Genomic DNA, 20,114 nt, shown 5'->3' on the forward strand with positions numbered 1-20,114 from the left:
TTATGTTTCAACAAGAACGCGATAATCTCAAATACAAACGTCTTTATTGCGACTTCTTCAAACGTATTAATTTCACATAAAATGTGTAACTAAACATGAACATATCTGATTTCAACAGTAAACTGTGCAAGTTAAGAACTATATTTAAGATCTCTTTTATAAAACAAAATATTTTTAAATTGAATTAAAATAATAATGTCTCTATTTTCCCCTCACTTTGAACTAAATATTTTAATAAACACACAAACACAGACGGAGGAGACGTAACGTGAAGGAAGTGGAACAACTGGACTGAATCCACCTCAGACGCCTTTCTGACCATATCCCTGATCCTGGAAACACACACACACACACACACACACACACACACAGGAAAAACACACTAATATTTTCAGAATCCAAAACTTACTAAATTCTGCATGGGTTCCAGACGGTACGCCTCCACTCACTCTCTGCTGGAGGTCCTGCAGGTCCTGGAGGCTCTGCTCGGCCGCCGTTCTCAGGCTCGGCCGCTTGGAGGAGGTCAGACGTCTGACACGAACCTCCAGCTCCGGATCCAGGAGGGAGGGGCTGAGCAGGAGCAGCACCTCCTCCTCCAGCATCACCGACTGCAGCAGACGCAGAGCGTGGAGACACACCTCCCAGTTGCTGTCTGTCAGGTGGAGATAGAGGAGCCTTCAGCCATTGAAACAAAACAGTCTGCACATGAAGTTACTGTCAATAAAGTGCAATTATATATTGTAAATAAGCAGTTTGGCACATCATGATACAGAAAACCCAATCATGAGGACGTCATGTGAGGAAAAACGATGTGTTTAGAGCTCCAGATTCAGGTCCTCCTCACCTTCCAGGAGGTTCTGGATCAGAGGCAGCAGCTCTTGGTTCTTGCTGACGTACTGAAGTCCTCTAATGCTGATGCTCACGTTATACAGAGCCATCAGAATCAACCTGCAGTCGTCAGGGAGACGTACTTTACTAACACCGATGACCTACAGACACTCCATCTAACTCAGCTCTACGTACACTTTCAGCTTTGGGAAGACGCCGGGCTTCATCCGCTGCAGGAGTTTCATCAGGGTGGCCAATAAGATGTGAGCTGCAACGGAGAGGAAGTCCCGCCCACCTGTTACCGCAGCGATGTCTGTTTGTCAGAGAGCGATTCAGTTTAACGTGCAATCAAAAACCTCATGATGACGTCAGAATTTGCTCTAAAATCTCCAGCGTAAAGCCAATAAAAGTACATAAATGTTTGTGGAACTCACTGGCGATGGTTCCGGCTACGGCCAGAACAAACTGGTCCTGATGAGAGTCCTCCGTTTGAGTTTTCACCTCCTCGTCCAGAGATCTGATAAAACTCTCCAGAGTTTGAGTCGCCACAGTCAGGAAGGGCTGCAGCGTCCCCTGTCCCGCCATCCACACACACACACACCGTCATTAGAAAGAGTAGAACACACACACATACACAAACACACGGGGTGAGCTCACATCAGCCAGCCAGTGTGTGACGGTGTTATCTCTAGCAGAGCTGCTCCACAGTAAACCACAGGCAGCCGTTCCCAGGTCAGAGCAGAAGTCGGCCTGTTGCTGCAGCTCCGCTTCACACCGCACGAGCTGCTCACGAGACTTCAGCTTCTCCTGCACAGAGATGCATAAACACACACACACACACACATACACACACACACACACACACACGTGACAACATGAAGCAACACGTTCTGAAACTGGATGCAACACAACCAAAGAGCACAGCGGAATGTCTTCCACACAGAAATCCATTTCCTGTTTACACCCTTCAGTGTTTTAATGTATTTCTGATGACGTCCAGAGATCTTTTTTTTGTTTGACACCCTCGTGTGTCTTCAGCTGAAACCACCAGCCGTCGTTCTGAAGCTCCTTTCTCACCTCTCTCTCTTTCTGACACTGACTCAGCGCCGCGTCCAGTCGGGACTGAAGGTGCCGACACTCCTGTCGAAGCCGCTCCTGTTCCTGCACCAGACGCACCTTCACTGCACAAATTGATGTAAAATGTCTCTAAAACTGTGGTATAGAAGAGGGATTAAAGTATCCACAATAATCTGTCCACTGATTGGAGGGTTCATGGTCCAATACATCACATCAAACTACTAATTTAGTGATAGTATAGATATAAAAAACATCAGCCTCACATCAGTCTCGTAGAATCATTCGAAAACTCTCGATCAGGAGAGAAATTACTGACATAATTATTATAATTACTTATGTATAACATATATATAATTAATTGTGAGGTGAACGTACTCTTCTGAGCTTCTCGAGCTTTGTAGAGCATCTCAATCAGGTCCCTGTTCAGAACTCTGGGCAGAAACTCCCGCAGCTGCATGACCTCCGTGGTCAGCCGGTCCAGATCCCTCTTCTTCACTGTGGCAAAAGAATCCTGGAAGAAAGAAGATCAACCTCAACACACACACACACACACACACAACAAACAAAATGTGTGTATGGTTCTCAGGTATTCTTGAATTTTTAAATGGCACTTTTATTGTAAGTATTAATTTATACAGCAAAGTCGTGGTTGTTTTTCCACAGGAAATCTGAGGAAAAGATTGAGAATAAAGTTTGTGATGGAACAGGCCTCGGATCCAAGGATGATGAACATTTGGACATTTTATCAGGTTGTGAAAAAACACATGAAGGAACACACATAAATTATCTATATACATATTTAATAACTGTGTATGAAGTGGTGATGCATCGATCTTGGTGTGAGAGATGCTGGCATAAATGAAGTACAAAAATACTTTAATTTTAATTTTTTTTTTTTTTTAATTTTATATACTGGTTTGATCCCCGAAGGGAAATTAAGACAGCACACTCTAGCTACTGATTACAAACGCATGCATACATATTTGTGAGTACAGGCCCCTGTATCACACACACACACAAAGGGGCCTGTAGGCATGCAGGGGAGGTAGAGTGGCACGCAGCTCCTTCTTGGTGCGCCTCAAATGAGCAATTTGTAAAGGGGACGGCACCTTGCTCAAGGGTGCCTCGGCAGTGCTCCGGAGATGAGCTGACACCTCCCACTGTTAGCTCACCTCCGGGTATTTTTTTTGGGGGGGCAGGAGCGGGAATCGAACCGCCGATCTTAAATCATAGGACGACCCGCTCTACCGCCCGCTTTACCACTGAGCCACTGCCGCCCCATATTATATATTATTCTTGTTAAAAAGAGATGATAGTTAATGCTAAAGACACCAGGCTTAAAATAAAATTAAAAAAATCAACATATTTCAATATCTGTGTGTATATATGTGCATATATGCACACACACACACACACACACACACACACACACACACACACACACACACACACACACACACACAAATACAACCAATACACATAATTAAAAACTATACATTCTACAGTTTGTGTGTGCATGTTAGGTAGTATGATTTTTACCTGTAATATAATGTATATATTATATTTTATATCTGTAATATACAATAATGTATATACTGTATTATATTTCTGTAATATAATATACGGTATATATTATATTTTATATTTGTTATATAATGTATAAATTGTACTTTATATCTTTAATATAATGTATATATTATAGTTGATACCTTTAATATAATGTATATATTATAGTTTATATCTTTAATATAATACATATATTATAGTTTATAACTAATATAATGTATATATTATAGTTTATAACTATAATGTGTACATTAAATTATAGTTTATAGCTTTAATATCATGTATATATTATAGTTTATAACTGTATTAAAATGTATATATTATAGTTTATATCTTTAATATAATGTATATATTATGGTTTATATCTTTAATGTAATGTATATATTATGGTTTATATCTTTAATATAATGTATATATTATTGTTTATATCTTTAATATAATGTATATATTATGGTTTATATCTTTAATATAATGTATATATTATGGTTTATATCTTTAATATAATGTATATATTATGGTTTATATCTTTAATATAATGTATATATTATTGTTTATATCTTTAATATAATGTATATATTATGGTTTATATCTTTAATATAATGTATATATTATGGTTTATATCTTTAATATCATGTATATATTATAGTTTATAACTGTATTAAAATGTATATATTATAGTTTATATCTTTAATATAATGTATATATTATGGTTTATATCTTTAATATCATGTATATATTATAGTTTATAACTGTATTAAAATGTATATATTATAGTTTATATCTTTAATATAATGTATATATTATCGTTTATATCTTTAATGTAATGTATATATTATGGTTTATATCTTTAATATAATGTATATATTATAGTTTATATCTTTAATATAATGTATATATTATGGTTTATATCTTTAATATAATGTATATATTATAGTTTATATCTTTGATATAATGTATATATTATGGTTTATATCTTTAATATCATGTTATTATATTAGTTGTGTTGTTGTTTCTGCTAGCTGCTAACTAGCCAGCTAGCTATCGCTGCTAGCGGTTAGCAGCGTGTCCTTTAGCATTGCTATCCTCTGGTCTGTTGTTCTGTTACTCTTCCAGGGAGGGGGCTCTAAAAGAAAACTTTTTATCCTACTAGTAAACACGGAGGAGAGGGTTTTTATTTGAAATATGGAGGTCAGCTCAAAACTACAGGACAACAAAACGCCAACATGCTAACACTTCCGGAGTGTTTGTCACGTTAGTCTCTGATATTTATTTACCTGTGTTCCTGCCCTCACCTGTGCTCCACGACCCGCAGCCATCGCCTTTCCCGCGTAAAGCCGTCTGTCGGGCGGGTGTCCGACCTCCTTTGTCTCGGCGGACAATCCAGGCTCAACTTTAGCACCGAGTTAGCAGGAACGTCTTTAACACATTAAACCCACTGATCAGATTTAATAGTGTTTTACTGGAGCTCCTGTACATAATCTTGTTAGTTATAAAAACAAAATAACGATTATTACTTCTGAGTGTAATTTTACGGTTTCCCTCCCACCGCTTGGGGGCGACAAACTGCATGGGATGTTCCCGATCCGTGGACACCAGAGTCCAGTCCGGGTCTTGTAGCTCTCCGCAGCTCCGCAGGAGCCGAGAATCCTCGGAATCTGTCTGATCCGGTGTGTGAAGATGTCCGTGGGGCTGGAGGCCGATGTCTCCACCGATGCGGTCCTGATCGGACTGTTTCCCGTCCACCGGGCCTGTCGGGATGGGGATTTAGCAGCGCTGGTTTCCCTGGGTCAGCATTTCTCCAGCCGGGCTCACCTGATGGTGGAGGACTCCTGCCGGGGATGGACCCCCATACACTGGGCTGCTCAGTACGGACAGGTACCGATCAGCTCCGTTATTTACCGGAGGAAGAGCTTTGGCCGCTTAGGAAACGTTTTGGTTCGGAGTAAAACTCGTTTTTCCTGCGTTACGTAAAGTTAAAGTTCAGCTAGAGTAGCAGAACTTCCTGTTATCATCATTAATTTAATACAGGAAATGACTTTTATTCAACACATTTTTTATATCGTGTAAATGATGTACAGTACTTTTAATACATGTAGACATTGTGCTTGTCTGTGACGCCATAATAAAGTTCGGTCGAAAAAAAAATTTGCGGTATCACATTTTCATTGGCTCTTACTGAGCCAATGGCGAGTCGAGACGCCGGAAGCTCCCGGAAAACGCGCGATAGTCGACCGGAAATTACAGCTCCTACTATGGCCACGCCTTTCCCCGATCATGCACGCGTCCGATAGGTCATACTATGGCGATGCCTCTACCCGCTAATCTACGCCTCCGATTGGTTTAGCGTAACGGTGACGTTTTTGACGTAACCCCCAGTGCGTGATTTGAAACGACGCGCCCAGCGAGCGACAGAAACGTGCCTGAGTAGAAAGCTGGTTAAAAATAAAATTTATGTCAGTCGAATGAAAACCTAATTTGCATTCAAATCTGAACAGAAAAAAACGCATTTAAACATCATGTTACTGTAAAATAAATCAGAATATATTATTAACTCATAGCAACCCCTGTGATCCACAATGCAAAAAAAGCAGATGTAGATGAAATGGCAGCTTTTTTTTCTATTAATTTTTTTTTCTATTAAAAAAATAAAATGTAATTGTAAGGCTAACATTTTTTTGAAAATGCATTCATAAAGTTCAGTACGAGTTAATTCGATTTGTTTTTCGATTTACGTCGCATCTCCTGGAACCGATTAACGACGTAAGCCGAGGTTTACCTGTGTGTGATTGGAGTGAAGTTTGCTTAGAGTTGTATAATATAAAAGTTTTACATAAATAACATTAACAACAAATATTTTTCAGTATGTTTTAAAGTATGTTCATACTAGCCTGTGGTGTGTTTCTCTGTACGCAGCTGGAGTGTGTGGTGTACTTGGTGCAGATGGGTTGTGAGGTGAACTCGGTGACGAGCCGCTTCAACCAGACGCCGACACACAGCGCGGCGTTCGGAGGACACCCCCACTGTGTGGTGTGGCTGACTCAGGCCGGAGCCGACGTCAACAGACAGGTGTGTGATTCAGGGACACACCTCAGTTACATGTGATGGATTCTATAGAAAAGAAAGTCATCTTTTGTAAATGTTATATTTATTTCACTTTTAAATTTAGAATTCCTGAATTCCTAAATATTGTATTAATACAAATGTATCGTGCTGTATTTGTAATAACCTTCATTATGACCCTGTGTGGTGTCATCAGGACTGTGGAGGCGAAGCCCCCATTCATAAGGCAGCTCAGTCAGGTAGCGTGGAGTGTATCCAGATCCTGTTGAGCGCGGGGGCCAAACCACAGTAAGTGTCCTGCAGCCTGATCTCAGTGCTGGGGTTAAATCTCAGTGTTATGCTATTTTCACATCAGTATTTCGGAAGAGACTGAGCCTTAATTCACATTTATTTATAGAATATATTTAAAAATAATAATTCTGTACAGAAGATATGTTGTGTCTTTTAATATTTAGATATTTCTTCATGTTAAAGATTATTTTATTTGGCCCCCCAAAAGAATAGAACGTAAGTCCTACTGATGATTTTGATGTAGAATTTGTTCAGGATATAGAAATAAATATTTACTGGGAATAAATGTGAGTTCTTTAAGATTTGTTGACGCCTAAACATCAAGGGCTGGAAATGCATAGATTATTTTTTCTGAACCTTTTTGAGACAGAATATTCCTGATATTTTAGATACTACACAAGTAGAAAAAACAAACCTAGTTTACAGGATATAGTCTGAATAAAGATATATTTTATTATGCTGGACCTGGATCAATATCTGGCTCTGCAACAGGTTTTTAGACACAACAATGCAACGTTAAAGTGAAAAAGAATCTAATAATGACTGAATAATATATTCACAGAATTGTATTCCATGTAACGTGTCAACTTTTCTCAAATGCTTCAGGTTAAAATGTCATGTGACAGAGATAACCAATGAGAATGTGAACGTAATGCCCAAGCAGAAAAGCTCATGTGTTCTTATGTGTGTGTGCACTCTAAAAAAAAAAACAACAAGACAAATTTGTATTTATTTTGTTCTGATTTCAAAACGCTCACAGAAACTGAGGATGACAACGAGTTTTTATAACGTGGCTTGTTATGGAAAGTGATTTCTAGAATTTTAATTTATATAACAAGCTGTCTAAAAAAAATGTATCCAAATTTACAAGCTGAATGTTTTATTTCAGACTCGTCAGTAAAAATTATTGTATTTAAACAAAAATTTTAAGTCGTTTCCATACCAGTACAATCTGTATGGACGTTCCAGCTTGTTTAATTCTACATCATGAGCTTTTCATCCACAGAGAATGTGTTAAGTCAGCGATGCTGTTTTCTTTTGTTTAACATTATTTCTAACATATGAAACAATTTCCACTTGATAATTAAGACGCTTTTTGGAATCGTCTGCTATTTTCTGTAACGACAGGATAACCATGAGATACCCTGCACATTCTGATGTTTTGCAGCCATTGAGTTTGAACACGATTTTCTTGAGTAATCACAGAAAGAGGGCGCTCTCCAAATAGGCACTGCAGAATCTGCCACATGTGCATCAGCGAGCATCTTACAGTGGTTCAAACTGGCGAGGTATTTCCTGCTAAGAAAGCACTGATGATGATGATGATGATGATGATGATGATGATGATGATGATGATATTTATGTCTTGACCTGCATGCTTAGCTGATGAATAACCATTATTATAAGTTGTGCTAACAAACAGAGCTTCTTAGACTCACCTTTTTACACCATTTAGCCAAAACTTCATTATAGTGCATTAGAAATAGCAGATAGCATGCGAGTAAGACAACACAACACAATAAAAGAAGAAGAGCACAGACTTTTAAATTAGGATTAACTGTCAGTACATGAATAGCTTTTAATAACAGACAAAAATGCACTTCTAGTTTTCTCCAATATTGTGCTGCCCTGCTAAAAAACACCCAAATGGACAAAAACCCTTCAGAAAAATAGCTTAGAAAGAAATTTATGGGGCAGTTGAGATGTAATGTAACCGTGTACAGGTAGTCCTCAACCTACAAACACGATTGTCTCCGAGAGGTTGTTTGTAAGCTGAATTGTTCGTTAGTCGTCATTTATCAAATTTCAAATCTATAATCAACATTTGAGGTCATTTAAATGTCATTACTATTCTAAACATGAAAAGTTCTGTTCCCTAAGACTGACCAGAGACAATTACAGGACATTAACCCTTACAGCCCTATGATCACACCCCCGTGATCAGATCACATGTTTTTAAACCATTCTTAGCAAATAAAGTCTGTCATGTGGATTGCTCTGCGCATGTTTACCTGACAGTATAGATGTGAAACTGTCTTCCGGTTTTTATTTGGAGCCGATTGATCACGGAAAACTGGAGATGTGATCGTTTACATTTGATCTAGGACAAGCGGTTCAAACGGCTCCTTAACGTCAGACGGCAGGCGCCGTGTTTCTGTCCGTGTAGTCGCCGTCGTACAAGCGTGATGCATGTATTCACGTGATTCGAACATGTCTCGCAATTTGTGCAATTTGTCACGTGATGCAAACATGTACAGTGATTGGTGGATTTTGTCATGTGACTCAAATGTCCATGTGACGCAAACGACTTACGCATTTTTATGTGCAAATCATGCGCGTAGTCTTATTTTGAAAAACTCCTTTGAAGAGTGGTAAAAGTGACACATACTGTATATAATTATGTTAGAAGCCTACGGCAACCTTTTTGAAGCTCAATCAATTCAATGAGCATATTTTTGGTATTTATGTGCAATAAAATACAATTTTTTCATTTCCGAATTTGACTGTGTGTCTGTTAGTACCAGTGGCACAAAGCCTGACGCACTGAGATGCTCAGAGACACGTACGAGAACCAGACGTAGTAAATGCGTGTTGGAGATGCGCGAACGTAGCGGTGCTGCTTGGCGGGGGTTGTGGTAGAACGCGGAACTGCAGTCGTCAGATATGACGACGCGTGTTTTTATGTACGAATGTTCATAAGTCAAATGTTTGTATCTTGAGGACTGCCTGTAAATTGTTTTTCAACCTCAAATATACTTTTTATTGGCCGTATTCACTAATTCTCTATGGGTCTGCATTATAATAAAACCTTTAAGAATATTTTCTGACAATCATTACTATTATATACCAGTTAGGATGTATTTTTTGCGGTAAACCTTGACGTTTGTCTCACGCCGCTCTCCACCGGTTCAGCTTAAGGAACGCCTTCGGGCAGACGGCGGCGGACCTGGCCCTCGCTCACGGCTTCCACGACTGTTTCCGCCTCATCGCCATGACGCAGCTCAGCGGGAACGGGAGCTTACTCAGCAGAAAGAGGCTGCTGGCGACGGCGGCGTCCGGTCAAACCAAGAAGGCCAGAAGAGCTGACGGTAAGACGTTTCTACATCAAGGTTTGATGAACTTTTTTCAAGATTGTTGTGTTTTTGTCAGTGGATTTCCATGACAACTGGATTTGTTGCATGTGTGTGTGTTTGATAAGTTTATATGAAGTTTTCTTCATTATTCTCCAGATATGATGGTGCCATCCCAGAGAAACGAGGGTGAGGAGTTGGAGAGCATGAACATGGAGCCTCCAGAGGAGCTCAAATCAGGTGGGGGTGGAACTTTAATGCTTATAAAATTGCACAATTTGCTTACAAAGACGTTCATTTTCAAACTTCTTTTGTAAAAACAGACGATCTGACACCCGGTGTGAACGGCCATCGCCACACCACACCCAGTGCTGACTCTCAAGGAGGCAAAAGCCCCGCCTCCCCATCCTCCCATCCAGCCAATCAGCAGACATCTGCTGAGGCTGACATGTGTGGCTCCCTGCACCTGAGTGGGAGCCCCAGCAGGTATGCGTCCTACCGGCCGGCCTGGTGGGGGCCGGCGGGACCCGACGCTGAGGACTTCCTGCGTTACGGACACTACCACGGGTTTGGAGACACGGCGGAGGAGCTGACGGACATCAGCCTTCCAGGCCGACCGCAGCAGCACTGACTACCCCCCCCCCCTCCCCCGGTCACCAACAGAGGATTTATCTGCCGACAGGCTGAAGGGCACATCAGCACTTCTAGACGACCTTTAACCCCTGCATTTACCTGTGACCCGGAAGTTTCATCACAAGTGCCTCCGTCCAGTGTGATGTAAAGTAAATGTGTTTTAGCATTAGAGGGAACAACCTAAGAAAAGCTTTTCAAAATAAAATAAACGCACAAACGGATGTGGAATGTTCGTTTTGTTGTTTTGATTTTAGAAAACGTCCACGTCCTCTTCAGACGTTAAGAAGAATGCTGAAACTTCTATGGTCTAAAAAAAGATTGTGAACTTTTCCTTTTTTAATATTTTCGAGTTGACCTTTGGGACTCTGAACGTAGTTTTGTCAGAAACATCCCATTATCGTTCCGTCCTGTAAAACGTAAAGCCGTGGTGACGGTTGAGGATTTTTCTTCAGGACCAGCTTGTTTGTCGGTTTGTGCGCTTCATCCACCGTCACTGAAGTCCAGCATAAAACACTGAACCGGCACATCCTTTCCTGTATTCCTGTGCCGTCAGTCTCCTGCTGGCTGGTTTGTGTTATTATGGGTTGTGTTGTATGTTTGTGCTCTATAGCTTAGGTGTGTGTTGTGGGGTCTATCCTCTGTGTGTCCTGATCTGATCAGCAGGAAACAACTGCCCCCTGTCCCTCCAAGTGCCTCGTTAGCCTCCATCTACCAAAGGGAAGTCGTTCGTGTCTGTCTTTACAATCCTGGTGTTTCTGCTGTAGAGCGGATGAGTGTGTGTATTAGAGATGAACAGAGCGCTGCGTCTTTATGTCAGCTGGGTAGGAGTGTGTGTGTGTGCACAGAAACGCTGTTTAGACTGTTTTTTATATATATTTGTTGTCATTTTGCTTCTATTTTGATTAAAATACGCTTTGACATTTCATAAAAGTGGTCTAACATGATTTGTCTGACACTTTATCATAAAGAATGCAGATAGATGAAACAAAAAGCACCATGACTCGGGCAGCAAAGGGGATGAAAATGACACAATGAGCTTGACCTTGAGAAAAGTAGGTCAAGGTCAAATTTCAAATTTGGTACACTCAGGAACCGGATAGGATAGAAAGACGAGGGAGAAGACTAGTGTGATTAAGACCATAGATTAAAGTAGTGCTTTGATCAATGACAGTAGGTCAAAGCACTAGCTTTAATCTTTGACCTATGCAAGCCCATCAAGGATCAAACCAGGTTTCTGCTGCTAAAATCATGCCTTTCCTCTGTCTCTGACAAAAAATGTGATCATACTGCAGTAAACTGTTAAAAGTCTTTATTTCCAATCTAGTATCAGTTACTAAAACCATATGATATATATCAGATACCGATCATGATCGTTTCTACACACTCAACCACACTGGGTGTGTGTGTGTGTTCACCTCCCCAGGTCCATCTGGAGGGTCTTCTGCAGGCTGGCTATGCTGGCGTCCAGCGCCGACAGGCCGTCTCTGAACGCCGCCTCGTCTCTGGTGTCAAAGGTCGACCACGACTTCACGCTCCAGTCAGAACACACGGACTCGTCGGCACGGCGACGACGCTGCTCTGACGGGTCCTTCAGCTGGAGGGAGTCCAGTTGGTTTCCTTCTTTCCCTGCGGCTACACGTAAACGCTCGGTGTGTGGGGGCTCCAGCGCCCCCAGAGACGTGAGGTAGTGCGTGACGCGATCAGTGGGGGGCTCTGATGGAGGTGCTCTGTGCTGCTGGGGAGGAAATGAGTCTGACGCCGAACCGACAGCAACCATACGAGTTTGAAGAGCCCTGAAAAGAACAGAAATAAGATGAGCTGAGGTTATTCAGGGTCATTTGATGAACCAACGTGTGTGTATTAGACAAAACACACACATTCACACAGGAACACACCCCCACCTACCTTTTAAGGCGCTCCATCTCTGAGACCAGCTCACTCCTCTCTCGCTCGCTGTCCAGCAGTCGGATTCTGGTGGCGTCCAGCTCTGACACACACAGGAATAATACGATAATACTAAAATAATACAGGAATGACGTGTGACTTACAGTTCTTCTTAAAAGCTTGTGAGAAAATTAAATTTCAAAATTAAAAGAAGGCAAATAAATAAAATATCTTCATTCCCAAAATATCAAAAAGACATTTTTCTGCTGCGCCTGAAAGCAGCGTAATGTGTGTATTCAAGAGCAGCTGTTGTTTATGTAGTTTAGATGGGATCGCTGAGGGCTGTACCGGACGCCATGAGCGCGGCCGTTGCTTCCCGGTCGCTCAGCTGCTTCTGTTTGTCCCCAAAGGCTTTCCGTAGTTCTGTCAGGTCGTCCTGGAGCTCCTGCAGCCGCGTCTGAGCTGCAGCGAGTTCCTCCTGCAGAGGAAATACTGAGAGGAGTCGAAGGGTTAAAGTCAGTCACATCCCTTTAGTCCTGACTGTGAACACACATACACACACACACACACACACACACACGTCACACCTTCTGAGCTGAAGAGCGTCTCGTTTTGTCGTCTCTCTTTCTCCTTCAGCTGCTGGTTCAGAATCTTCACACGTCTGGGACACAAACACACAAACTGATACCGACCCGTCAAACACAGGTCCGTGTGTGTGTGTGTGTGTGTGTGTGTGTGTGTTACCTGCGGAGCTCAGTGTTCTGGCTGCGCAGTGACGACAGCTCTGCTTCAGTCTGGATGTTCATCGATGGAAACGACACCGTCTGCTCCAGATCACTGAGCAGTCTCTCTGCTACACTACCTGTACACACACACACACACACACACACACACACACACACACACACACACACACACACACACACACACACACACACACACACACACACACACACACACACACACACACACACACGTTCAACTATAATAAATGGAGTAGAGTTGTGTTTAGCTGTGAACATGGAGTCAGGTTTGCTCTAGATGAACTCTAACCATGAATTCTGGATCATTTAAATCCGACCCACTTCCCTCACACAGAATGGAAACATGGAATCTGGATCGGTGTGTGTGTGTGTGTGTGTGTGTGTGTGTGTGTGTGTGTGTGTGTGTGTGTGTGTGTGTGTGGCTCTCAGAGTGTGTGTGCTGTGACGGTCCTCACCTTGGCCCGTGATCAGAGCCTTGAGTTGTCGCATCAGATACTGAACGGTCTGGACTTTCTCTGCGCCGCCGTCCTCAGAGACGTCAAGCTGAATGTGTGTGTGGGTGGGAGTATGTGTGTGTGTGACAGCTGTGTGTGTGTGTCTGACAGCTGTGTGTGTGTGTGCGGACGTGCTTTGGGCGCTGTCATCTCTCACAGGAACGATTTCCTCCTCGTCGCTGACACACTCGTTCTGACTGTGTGTGTGTTGAGCATCAGCAGCGGTTTGGCCTGAGTGGCTGCTGGGCCCGGAGGCGGGGCTGGGGGGCGGGGTAACAACCTGGGGGTGGGGTGAGTAGCTGGAGGGCTGCTTCGGGGTCTGCCGGGGTAAAAGCGACGGTCTCTGGGTTTGAGTGTGTGTGTGAGGGGGGTGGAGCTTCACTCCTGAATGTGCCGACTGGAGTCTCCGTCTTGGAGTCGTGCTTCCTGCTCCTGCTTCCTGCTTCCTCCTCCAACTCCTCTGCTCTGAAGACAGGCCAGCACACACACTTATTCATGCAGGAGAAACCACACACACACACACACACACACACACACACAGCTCCAGTCCTACCTGTCTGTGGAGGTGCTTTCTTGCTGATCCTCTTCCCCAGTGAGGAGGACGGTTTGGATTTGGCTCCTTCTTTCTTCGGTGCTGCCGTCGGACTTCTCACAGCTTCTACAAGAGCAACGAAAAAACACACAAACTGGGCCAAAAATGTCAAATTTTTATATGACATTCTTATATGACATAAAATATTAAACATTATGCATTTGTTTTTTCCTTTGTATCCTTCCTTGCAGAAACATAATTACAAAAGAAGTATAATTTATTGAATTAAATTTAAAAACTTTTTTTTTAAATTGTTTTAAATTTTTTCCACTAATTTCCCTTCGGGGATTAATCGAGTATATAAAATAAAATAAAATAAAAAAAATAAAATTATATATATATATATATATAAATAAAAATCATCAGTGCAATCTGATGAACATTTTGTGGGCACTGACTTCACTGATTTCATTGCGCTGCAATTTCTCACTAGTTTTAATCCCCGCTGAAATTAATCTGATAATCTGTATTTCATGTACTTTTTTTTTTTTTTTAAATTCTAGCGCCTTTTTAGTCTGTTTGTCCAAGTAAACGGAAAAGAAAAAAAACTAACAGGGTTTTTGTTAAAGGATTCTAAAATTGATTGTGATTGATTACTTTTCACTATTAATCCAGTTGAAACAGTTGACTGTTTCTACTGGCCTTTACGTAAGGAAACTCCTCTAACCTTCCTTCTCTCCCTGAAGAATTCCACTGAGCAAGGCAGCACATCGGTCCAGACCTGCATGGAGATCAGTGACCTGAAAGGACAACGTTTCCCATGAGCCCACAAACTGTTCTGAGCATACAGTATTTGCATAAATGACGTTCACAGACTTCATGACCTGGTCTTCAGAGTCATTGGAGTAGAGAGAGAAGGCCGGCTCGAGGCAGACAGCTGGTGCTGGGTGTGAAATCACTCTACGATAAAATCATAAAAAGAGGAACAACAGGATTATAGTGTTCAGAAAACAGACAGGAAACAGCGGATAAAAACCTGATGTGCTCACTGTTTCCGTGGCGACTGCGTCTTGACTCTTCCCGTCAGCCTCCCTGATGTCACCGGCTGTCAGGACAAACAGTCACTGCCGTGTTTCACACATTTCCTTCACATTTACATCCGTCTCAACATGATCAAACGCCGGTGATCAAACCGATAACACCGTCTGTCTGTCTGTCTGCTACCAAAATACACTATTTTCATTTTCTCTGTGGACGGCTTGACAACATAGAACTCTATTTTTACTGTCCTGCACTTTGCAGCACAAAACAGAAACAGGGTTTTATTTTATATATATATATATATATATATATACATATATATAAAGTGTTAAAAAATACATACAAATTATATTATTTATGTATTTTTTTGACATATAAAAAGTAGGACAACAGGACAAGTGACAAAAACACATTGGGTGCAAAACAAAAACAACACAAACAAGAATAGAACAACTTGTGAAAACACACACACACATACACATACACAAATTAAATTAAATTAAATTAAATCCTAAGTCGGTTGATGCTCCATTAAATTTGGTAAAACTGGAGACCAAATGTTCTTTGTAAACCCTGATTCAGTAGTTCTTGAATTCTCCTCAGTAATAACTTCAACCCATCAGGACTGCGTCTCCTTCCGATCCCATCTGATCGACAAACCTGTCAGGAAAAATAAACGGACAAGCGGTGTCCGTCATTATTTCTCGGTAGAATTCTCTTCACCTTGTTTCTAGTCGCTCCTTTCATCCTGGAAAAACTTTCCTGTCTTTTCTGTCTTTAGAACTTCAGGAACATTTCCTATTTCGGGCTTCATCTGCTTCTGCTTCAACGCAAACTGAAATTTGAAACAGGAAGTGCTTCGACCAATCAAGTTGAAACAGGAAGTGCTTCGACCAATCACTTTGAAACAGGAAATGCGGCGCCCTTTCAATATAAAACAGGAAATGCTTCGACCAATTAATTTGAAATAGCAAATGCAGATTGGCTGGACAAAGTGATGACGTTTCTCATTTAGTTCTACCGAAAAAAATATTTAATGAAGTGAATGAAATTGACTGGACTTCTAATACCTGATGTTTCTCCTCTCGTCCAAAAGTTCTTCAGTTTTCACTTGTAGAGATTTAAACTCTGCTGACGTCGACACAATAAAAGTAATCAAAGTCAGAACCTTAAATAAAATGGCGATCGATCGAGGATACTCCACTGTTTTAGAATGAATGCAGGCTTGCTTTGAACAAATATTTATAGATTTTTGTATTTTATTAGGAAAAAAAATAAGATTCTTAGATCTTGACATTCAGATGTTTCACTTCCCCATATCACCGTGATAACAAAAACGTGTGTGTTTGTATATATATTCATATATATATATATATATATATATAAAAAACAATGAAAATGTGGACATTAAACACGTCCTCTCGTCAAACTCGACCAGGAGTACTCAGTTTCCCATTTAACATCTCAACATCGATGTGAGATACCAACAAAAATACAAACAAAACAACAACCTGAACCTGTGGGAACAGAAAAACGACTCCGGTCAGACGGTACGAGCACGTTTGCCAACATTCCAATCTATTCCCATGATTCCTCTTCGGCTGCAGCCTGAGCCGTCGGCTCGCTCTTCACACCGTCGTCCTGGAACCATCCTCCATGGCGACCCTGAGGATGAAGGAAACACACTAAGTGATTAAAGACAACTTCACCAACGTCTCAAAGAAACACAAGTGACTTTTTGAAAGGACTTAAGTCACATTTCTGGAATCTGAGGAGGCAAAGGTTCTCCCTGGGTTGAAGCCCGCGGTACCAGCGCCGCAGAACGCAGACTCCTCCAGCCATGAGGGCACTTCCTGCTGGGCCTGCCGATAATAGAGCAGAAAGATTTCCGTGAAAAGTCACACTTTTATGTATTTGATTAAAGTTATCTTCACCGAACAAAACAAGGAGCCTTTGAGCGTTGGTGTCGGCGCTCAGAGAACTCTCACCTTGGACAGGATGGTGACCAGGCAGCGAGCCAGCTGGCCGTCAGCGTCTGGGTCGAAGAAAGAAACGGCTCTCCCGACGTTACCGCAGCGGCCAGTTCTCCCGATACGGTGGACGTACTCATCGATGTTGTTCGGGAGGTCAAAGTTCACCACGTGTTGCACATCTGGAATATCCAGACCGCGAGCAGCGACAGAAGTCGCCACCAGGATCGGACATTTGCCGGAGCGGAAGTCAGCGAGAGCTAACTCTCTCTCTCGCTGCTCGCGGTCGCTGTCAGAGAAAACATTCAAGATTAGAGAAAAACCATCCGTATTTATCCACAACCGTTCATTCTTTTTACTCTCACTTGAGAGATTTATCTTAATCCTAATCCCTGTGAACTTCTCCTGAAGCTTCCTAGAAAAGACGTCTGACTCCCTTTGCAGGACAGACATTGAACGCATCACTGACCCATGAATGCTGGTGGTTGGGAGCTTCTCTTGGCACAAGTAGGTAGCAACAAAATCGGCCTGTCTCTTGGTCTCCACGAACACCATGGTGCGCTCCGTCCCTGCAGGAAACGCAAAGCAGACGCGTCGTGTCCGACGCGGCTAAATAACCACGTTTGCTTCGGCGCCGGTTTCTGCTCACCGGTTGTTCTGAGGAGGTCGAGGAGCTGCTGCCTCTTTGAGAACTTGGGGACTCGGACGAACGTCTGCTCCACGTCGCTGCAGGCCCCGCCCACCACGCCGACAGCCAGGAACAGATAGTCGCTCTTCAGGAAGTCTGACGCCAGCCTGCAGTCACACGTGAAGCCCGCCGGTGAGACGGGTGACGGTTCCGACGACGTTGAACGTCCGTCGGGGGAGGAGCAGACCTCTGGATGTCCGCGGGGAACGTGGCGCTGAACATCAGCGTCTGACGGGACTCCTTCGGGGGCATTCCAGAGGAGCCCACCAGGCGGCGCATTTCTGGTTCGAAACCCATATCCAGCATCCGGTCGGCCTCGTCCAGCACAAAGAACCGCAGCTGACTCAAGCCTACCTGGAGCAGATTAGTTAGTCCCAGATTAAGGCTCCAGATTAGCACAGATCCAGTGGATTAAACACTACCTTCCCTCTCTGGATCACATCCAGCAGTCGTCCTGGCGTTCCACACAGAACGCTGCATCCTCTTGAGATCTCTCTCATCTGGTACGAGACGCTGACGCCCCCATAAACCACCGCCGGACGCACACACGTCCTACGAAGGCAGAGGAAGGCAAATATTACAAGTCAAAACTGTAATTTCTTTGTCGAAAATTGTCACGCTAACACACCCAAAGGCAAACTTCCTGGCCTCCAGGTAGATCTGGTTGATGAGCTCTCTGGTGGGGGCGACAATCAGCGCCTCAGGTTCCTGCAGCTGGCTGAAGGAGCTGGACGCCACGCCGTCCGTCATCAGCTTCTGCAGAATCGGGAGCAGGAAGGCGGCCTGGGGGCGGAGGATCCGTTCAGACGCCGTCCGGAATCCGACACGTCGGTCCTGAAGCTCTTCCGGGTCTCACCGTTTTCCCGGATCCCGTCTGGGCGCAGGCCATCAGGTCTCTGCCACAGGAGATGATCGGGATGCCGTGCTTCTGGACGGGCGTCGGTTTCACATAACCGGACTTGATGACGCTTTTTCTCAGGGAATCGCACAAACCTGCGTCGTCAAAAGTCTGAGGACAACAGAGAATCACCGACACGTCGTTGTCAGACTTGATTATTACATTAACATTTTGGAAGAAAATGTGACTTTCAAATCAAAGCTTCCAATTCAAACCATCATCGGAGAAAAGTCTCCACACTTGCTATCAACGCAGGAATCAGTCCCTTCCGTAACTTCTTACCGAAATCGCCTGAGGTGGATTGATTCCACTGACATCAACCACGATGTCATCATACTTGTCAAAGTTGATTCCGCTCTTACACTGGACAAAAACCGAATCTTCATCCTCAGGGAGTGTCGGAGGAACGTACGTAACCTTTGGTCCTGCCGAGACGAACAGAATTCAAGCAAAAAGCGAAACCGGTTTGATCTGAATGCTTCACGTTCAACAGATCCTCCACTCACGCTCGGACGTCTTTGCATCCGTATTTCCTTTATCTTCACCTGCGTCAAACGTTTTCTCAAACAAATCAATGACGTTTAAAGTCAGAGCTGAATGGTTACAATTCTTAATCATATAAATATACAGACGCTGAGTGAAGATCTCTTCATCTCTTCCTCGATAACCTGCAAACAGAAGAGAAACTCCATTGACACTACATTAACTGACATGAAATAGTGACTTTCTGTGATGTGATCACTCCGTTACCTCCTCCGAAGCCTCCTCTCACAGCCTCGCCACCACCTTCAGCAAATTAAAACCCACACAGTAAAAACCCATTTCAAATGAACACATTTAAACTTCTAGGACTTCACTAGGACCACCTCGTCCCCGGCTGGTTCTTCCTCCTGAAAACCCTGTTCAGGGTGTACAGAACTGTTAGTGATGCTCCCATGAAATAGATTTAAAAGAAGAAAACACCTCGATTCTGTTAACATTATATCCCAAAATGTATAAAACTATCAAGTTTACAAATGAAACGTTTTTATAGTTGGTGTGTAAAGAACAAATACCCACCATGTTGAAAGTTTTCTTTGTTCCTGTCTGTGAAATCAAGACGTTCTCGTGAAGTAAACCAATATTTCCGTGACAAGAACACAGAACAATCTATCAAAGTGTTACCGTTGACGTCACAGTGATCCGTTCTGGCAAATCCTCCGCCACGCCCTGATGAACATTAAAAACGTCACTAACTCCTGTCAGAGTTGAATCTTAAACGGCTCTGAACTAATCTGCTGATACAGATTTTACTTTCATTGGCTTCATAATGGCTGA

At 42.7% G+C, this 20,114-nt stretch overlaps 4 protein-coding genes across 5 annotated transcripts; 1 reads left to right on the plus strand and 3 right to left on the minus strand.

The window, feature by feature from the left end:
• Positions 1–203: 203 nt before the first annotated feature.
• Positions 204–4,920, minus strand: hsf2bp (heat shock transcription factor 2 binding protein). Its single transcript, XM_068309696.1, has 9 exons — positions 4,746–4,920; positions 2,281–2,416; positions 1,906–2,009; positions 1,486–1,635; positions 1,263–1,401; positions 1,024–1,141; positions 845–948; positions 450–652; positions 204–332 (listed from the first exon to the last, which is right to left on the minus strand). Exons 1-9 carry the CDS (start codon positions 4,785–4,787, stop codon positions 303–305), a joined length of 1,026 nt encoding a protein of 341 aa, XP_068165797.1. The 5' UTR covers positions 4,788–4,920; the 3' UTR covers positions 204–302.
• A 189-nt stretch (positions 4,921–5,109) lies between these two features.
• Positions 5,110–11,449, plus strand: ankrd10a (ankyrin repeat domain 10a). Its single transcript, XM_068309277.1, has 6 exons — positions 5,110–5,346; positions 6,385–6,537; positions 6,728–6,819; positions 9,736–9,911; positions 10,053–10,133; positions 10,217–11,449. The coding sequence occupies exons 1-6, from the start codon at positions 5,149–5,151 to the stop codon at positions 10,522–10,524; spliced, it is 1,008 nt and encodes a 335-aa protein (XP_068165378.1). The 5' UTR covers positions 5,110–5,148; the 3' UTR covers positions 10,525–11,449.
• Positions 11,450–11,813: 364 nt separating this feature from the next.
• ccdc14 (coiled-coil domain containing 14) lies at positions 11,814–16,083 on the minus strand. Of its 2 annotated transcripts, XM_068309405.1 has the most exons (11): positions 15,965–16,083; positions 15,250–15,305; positions 15,085–15,160; positions 14,928–15,000; positions 14,222–14,326; positions 13,630–14,133; positions 13,155–13,272; positions 12,998–13,071; positions 12,759–12,902; positions 12,432–12,513; positions 11,814–12,319 (listed from the first exon to the last, which is right to left on the minus strand). In XM_068309405.1, exons 1-11 carry the CDS (start codon positions 15,986–15,988, stop codon positions 11,938–11,940), a joined length of 1,638 nt encoding a protein of 545 aa, XP_068165506.1. In that variant the 5' UTR covers positions 15,989–16,083; the 3' UTR covers positions 11,814–11,937. The 2 variants fall into 2 exon arrangements, with proteins under 2 accessions (XP_068165506.1, XP_068165505.1); XM_068309404.1 differs by having other exon boundaries at positions 14,928–15,160.
• A 627-nt stretch (positions 16,084–16,710) lies between these two features.
• Positions 16,711–19,572, minus strand: LOC137591384 (probable ATP-dependent RNA helicase DDX4). The gene is made up of 12 exons (XM_068309337.1): positions 19,548–19,572; positions 19,304–19,465; positions 19,080–19,222; positions 18,756–18,908; positions 18,528–18,682; positions 18,322–18,451; positions 18,087–18,253; positions 17,861–18,006; positions 17,681–17,780; positions 17,230–17,500; positions 16,999–17,103; positions 16,711–16,906 (listed from the first exon to the last, which is right to left on the minus strand). Exons 2-12 carry the CDS (start codon positions 19,413–19,415, stop codon positions 16,820–16,822), a joined length of 1,569 nt encoding a protein of 522 aa, XP_068165438.1. The 5' UTR covers positions 19,416–19,465; positions 19,548–19,572; the 3' UTR covers positions 16,711–16,819.
• Between the last annotated feature and the right edge of the window lie 542 nt (positions 19,573–20,114).

Source organism: Antennarius striatus, chromosome 24 (assembly GCF_040054535.1).
Source record: "Antennarius striatus isolate MH-2024 chromosome 24, ASM4005453v1, whole genome shotgun sequence".
NCBI lineage: Eukaryota > Metazoa > Chordata > Actinopteri > Lophiiformes > Antennariidae > Antennarius > Antennarius striatus.

Excerpts from the sequence above, each read along its gene's own strand:
- hsf2bp (XM_068309696.1), bottom strand. The coding sequence starts at position 4,787 with ATGGCTGCGGGTCGTGGAGCACAGGTGAGGGCAGGAACACAG. Across the intron at positions 1,402-1,485 it reads TCACACACTGGCTGGCTGAT|GGGACGCTGCAGCCCTTCCT; the intron begins GTGAGCTCACCC and ends ATGGCGGGACAG. Across the intron at positions 653-844 it reads GATCCAGAACCTCCTGGAAG|ACAGCAACTGGGAGGTGTGT; the intron begins GTGAGGAGGACC and ends TCCACCTGACAG.
- ccdc14 (XM_068309404.1), bottom strand. The coding sequence starts at position 15,988 with ATGAAAGGAGCGACTAGAAACAAG. Across the intron at positions 14,327-14,927 it reads TCTTCAGGGAGAGAAGGAAG|AAGCTGTGAGAAGTCCGACG; the intron begins GTTAGAGGAGTT and ends TTGCTCTTGTAG. Across the intron at positions 13,072-13,154 it reads CAGAACACTGAGCTCCGCAG|ACGTGTGAAGATTCTGAACC; the intron begins GTAACACACACA and ends TTTGTGTCCCAG.
- ankrd10a (XM_068309277.1), top strand. The coding sequence starts at position 5,149 with ATGTCCGTGGGGCTGGAGGCCGATGTCTCCACCGATGCGGTCCTGATC. Across the intron at positions 5,347-6,384 it reads GGGCTGCTCAGTACGGACAG|CTGGAGTGTGTGGTGTACTT; the intron begins GTACCGATCAGC and ends CTCTGTACGCAG. Across the intron at positions 6,538-6,727 it reads GAGCCGACGTCAACAGACAG|GACTGTGGAGGCGAAGCCCC; the intron begins GTGTGTGATTCA and ends TGGTGTCATCAG.
- LOC137591384 (XM_068309337.1), bottom strand. The coding sequence starts at position 19,415 with ATGATTAAGAATTGTAACCATTCAGCTCTGACTTTAAACGTCATTGAT. Across the intron at positions 18,683-18,755 it reads AGACGGGATCCGGGAAAACG|GCCGCCTTCCTGCTCCCGAT; the intron begins GTGAGACCCGGA and ends CTCCGCCCCCAG. Across the intron at positions 18,254-18,321 it reads ATGTGATCCAGAGAGGGAAG|GTAGGCTTGAGTCAGCTGCG; the intron begins GTAGTGTTTAAT and ends AATCTGCTCCAG.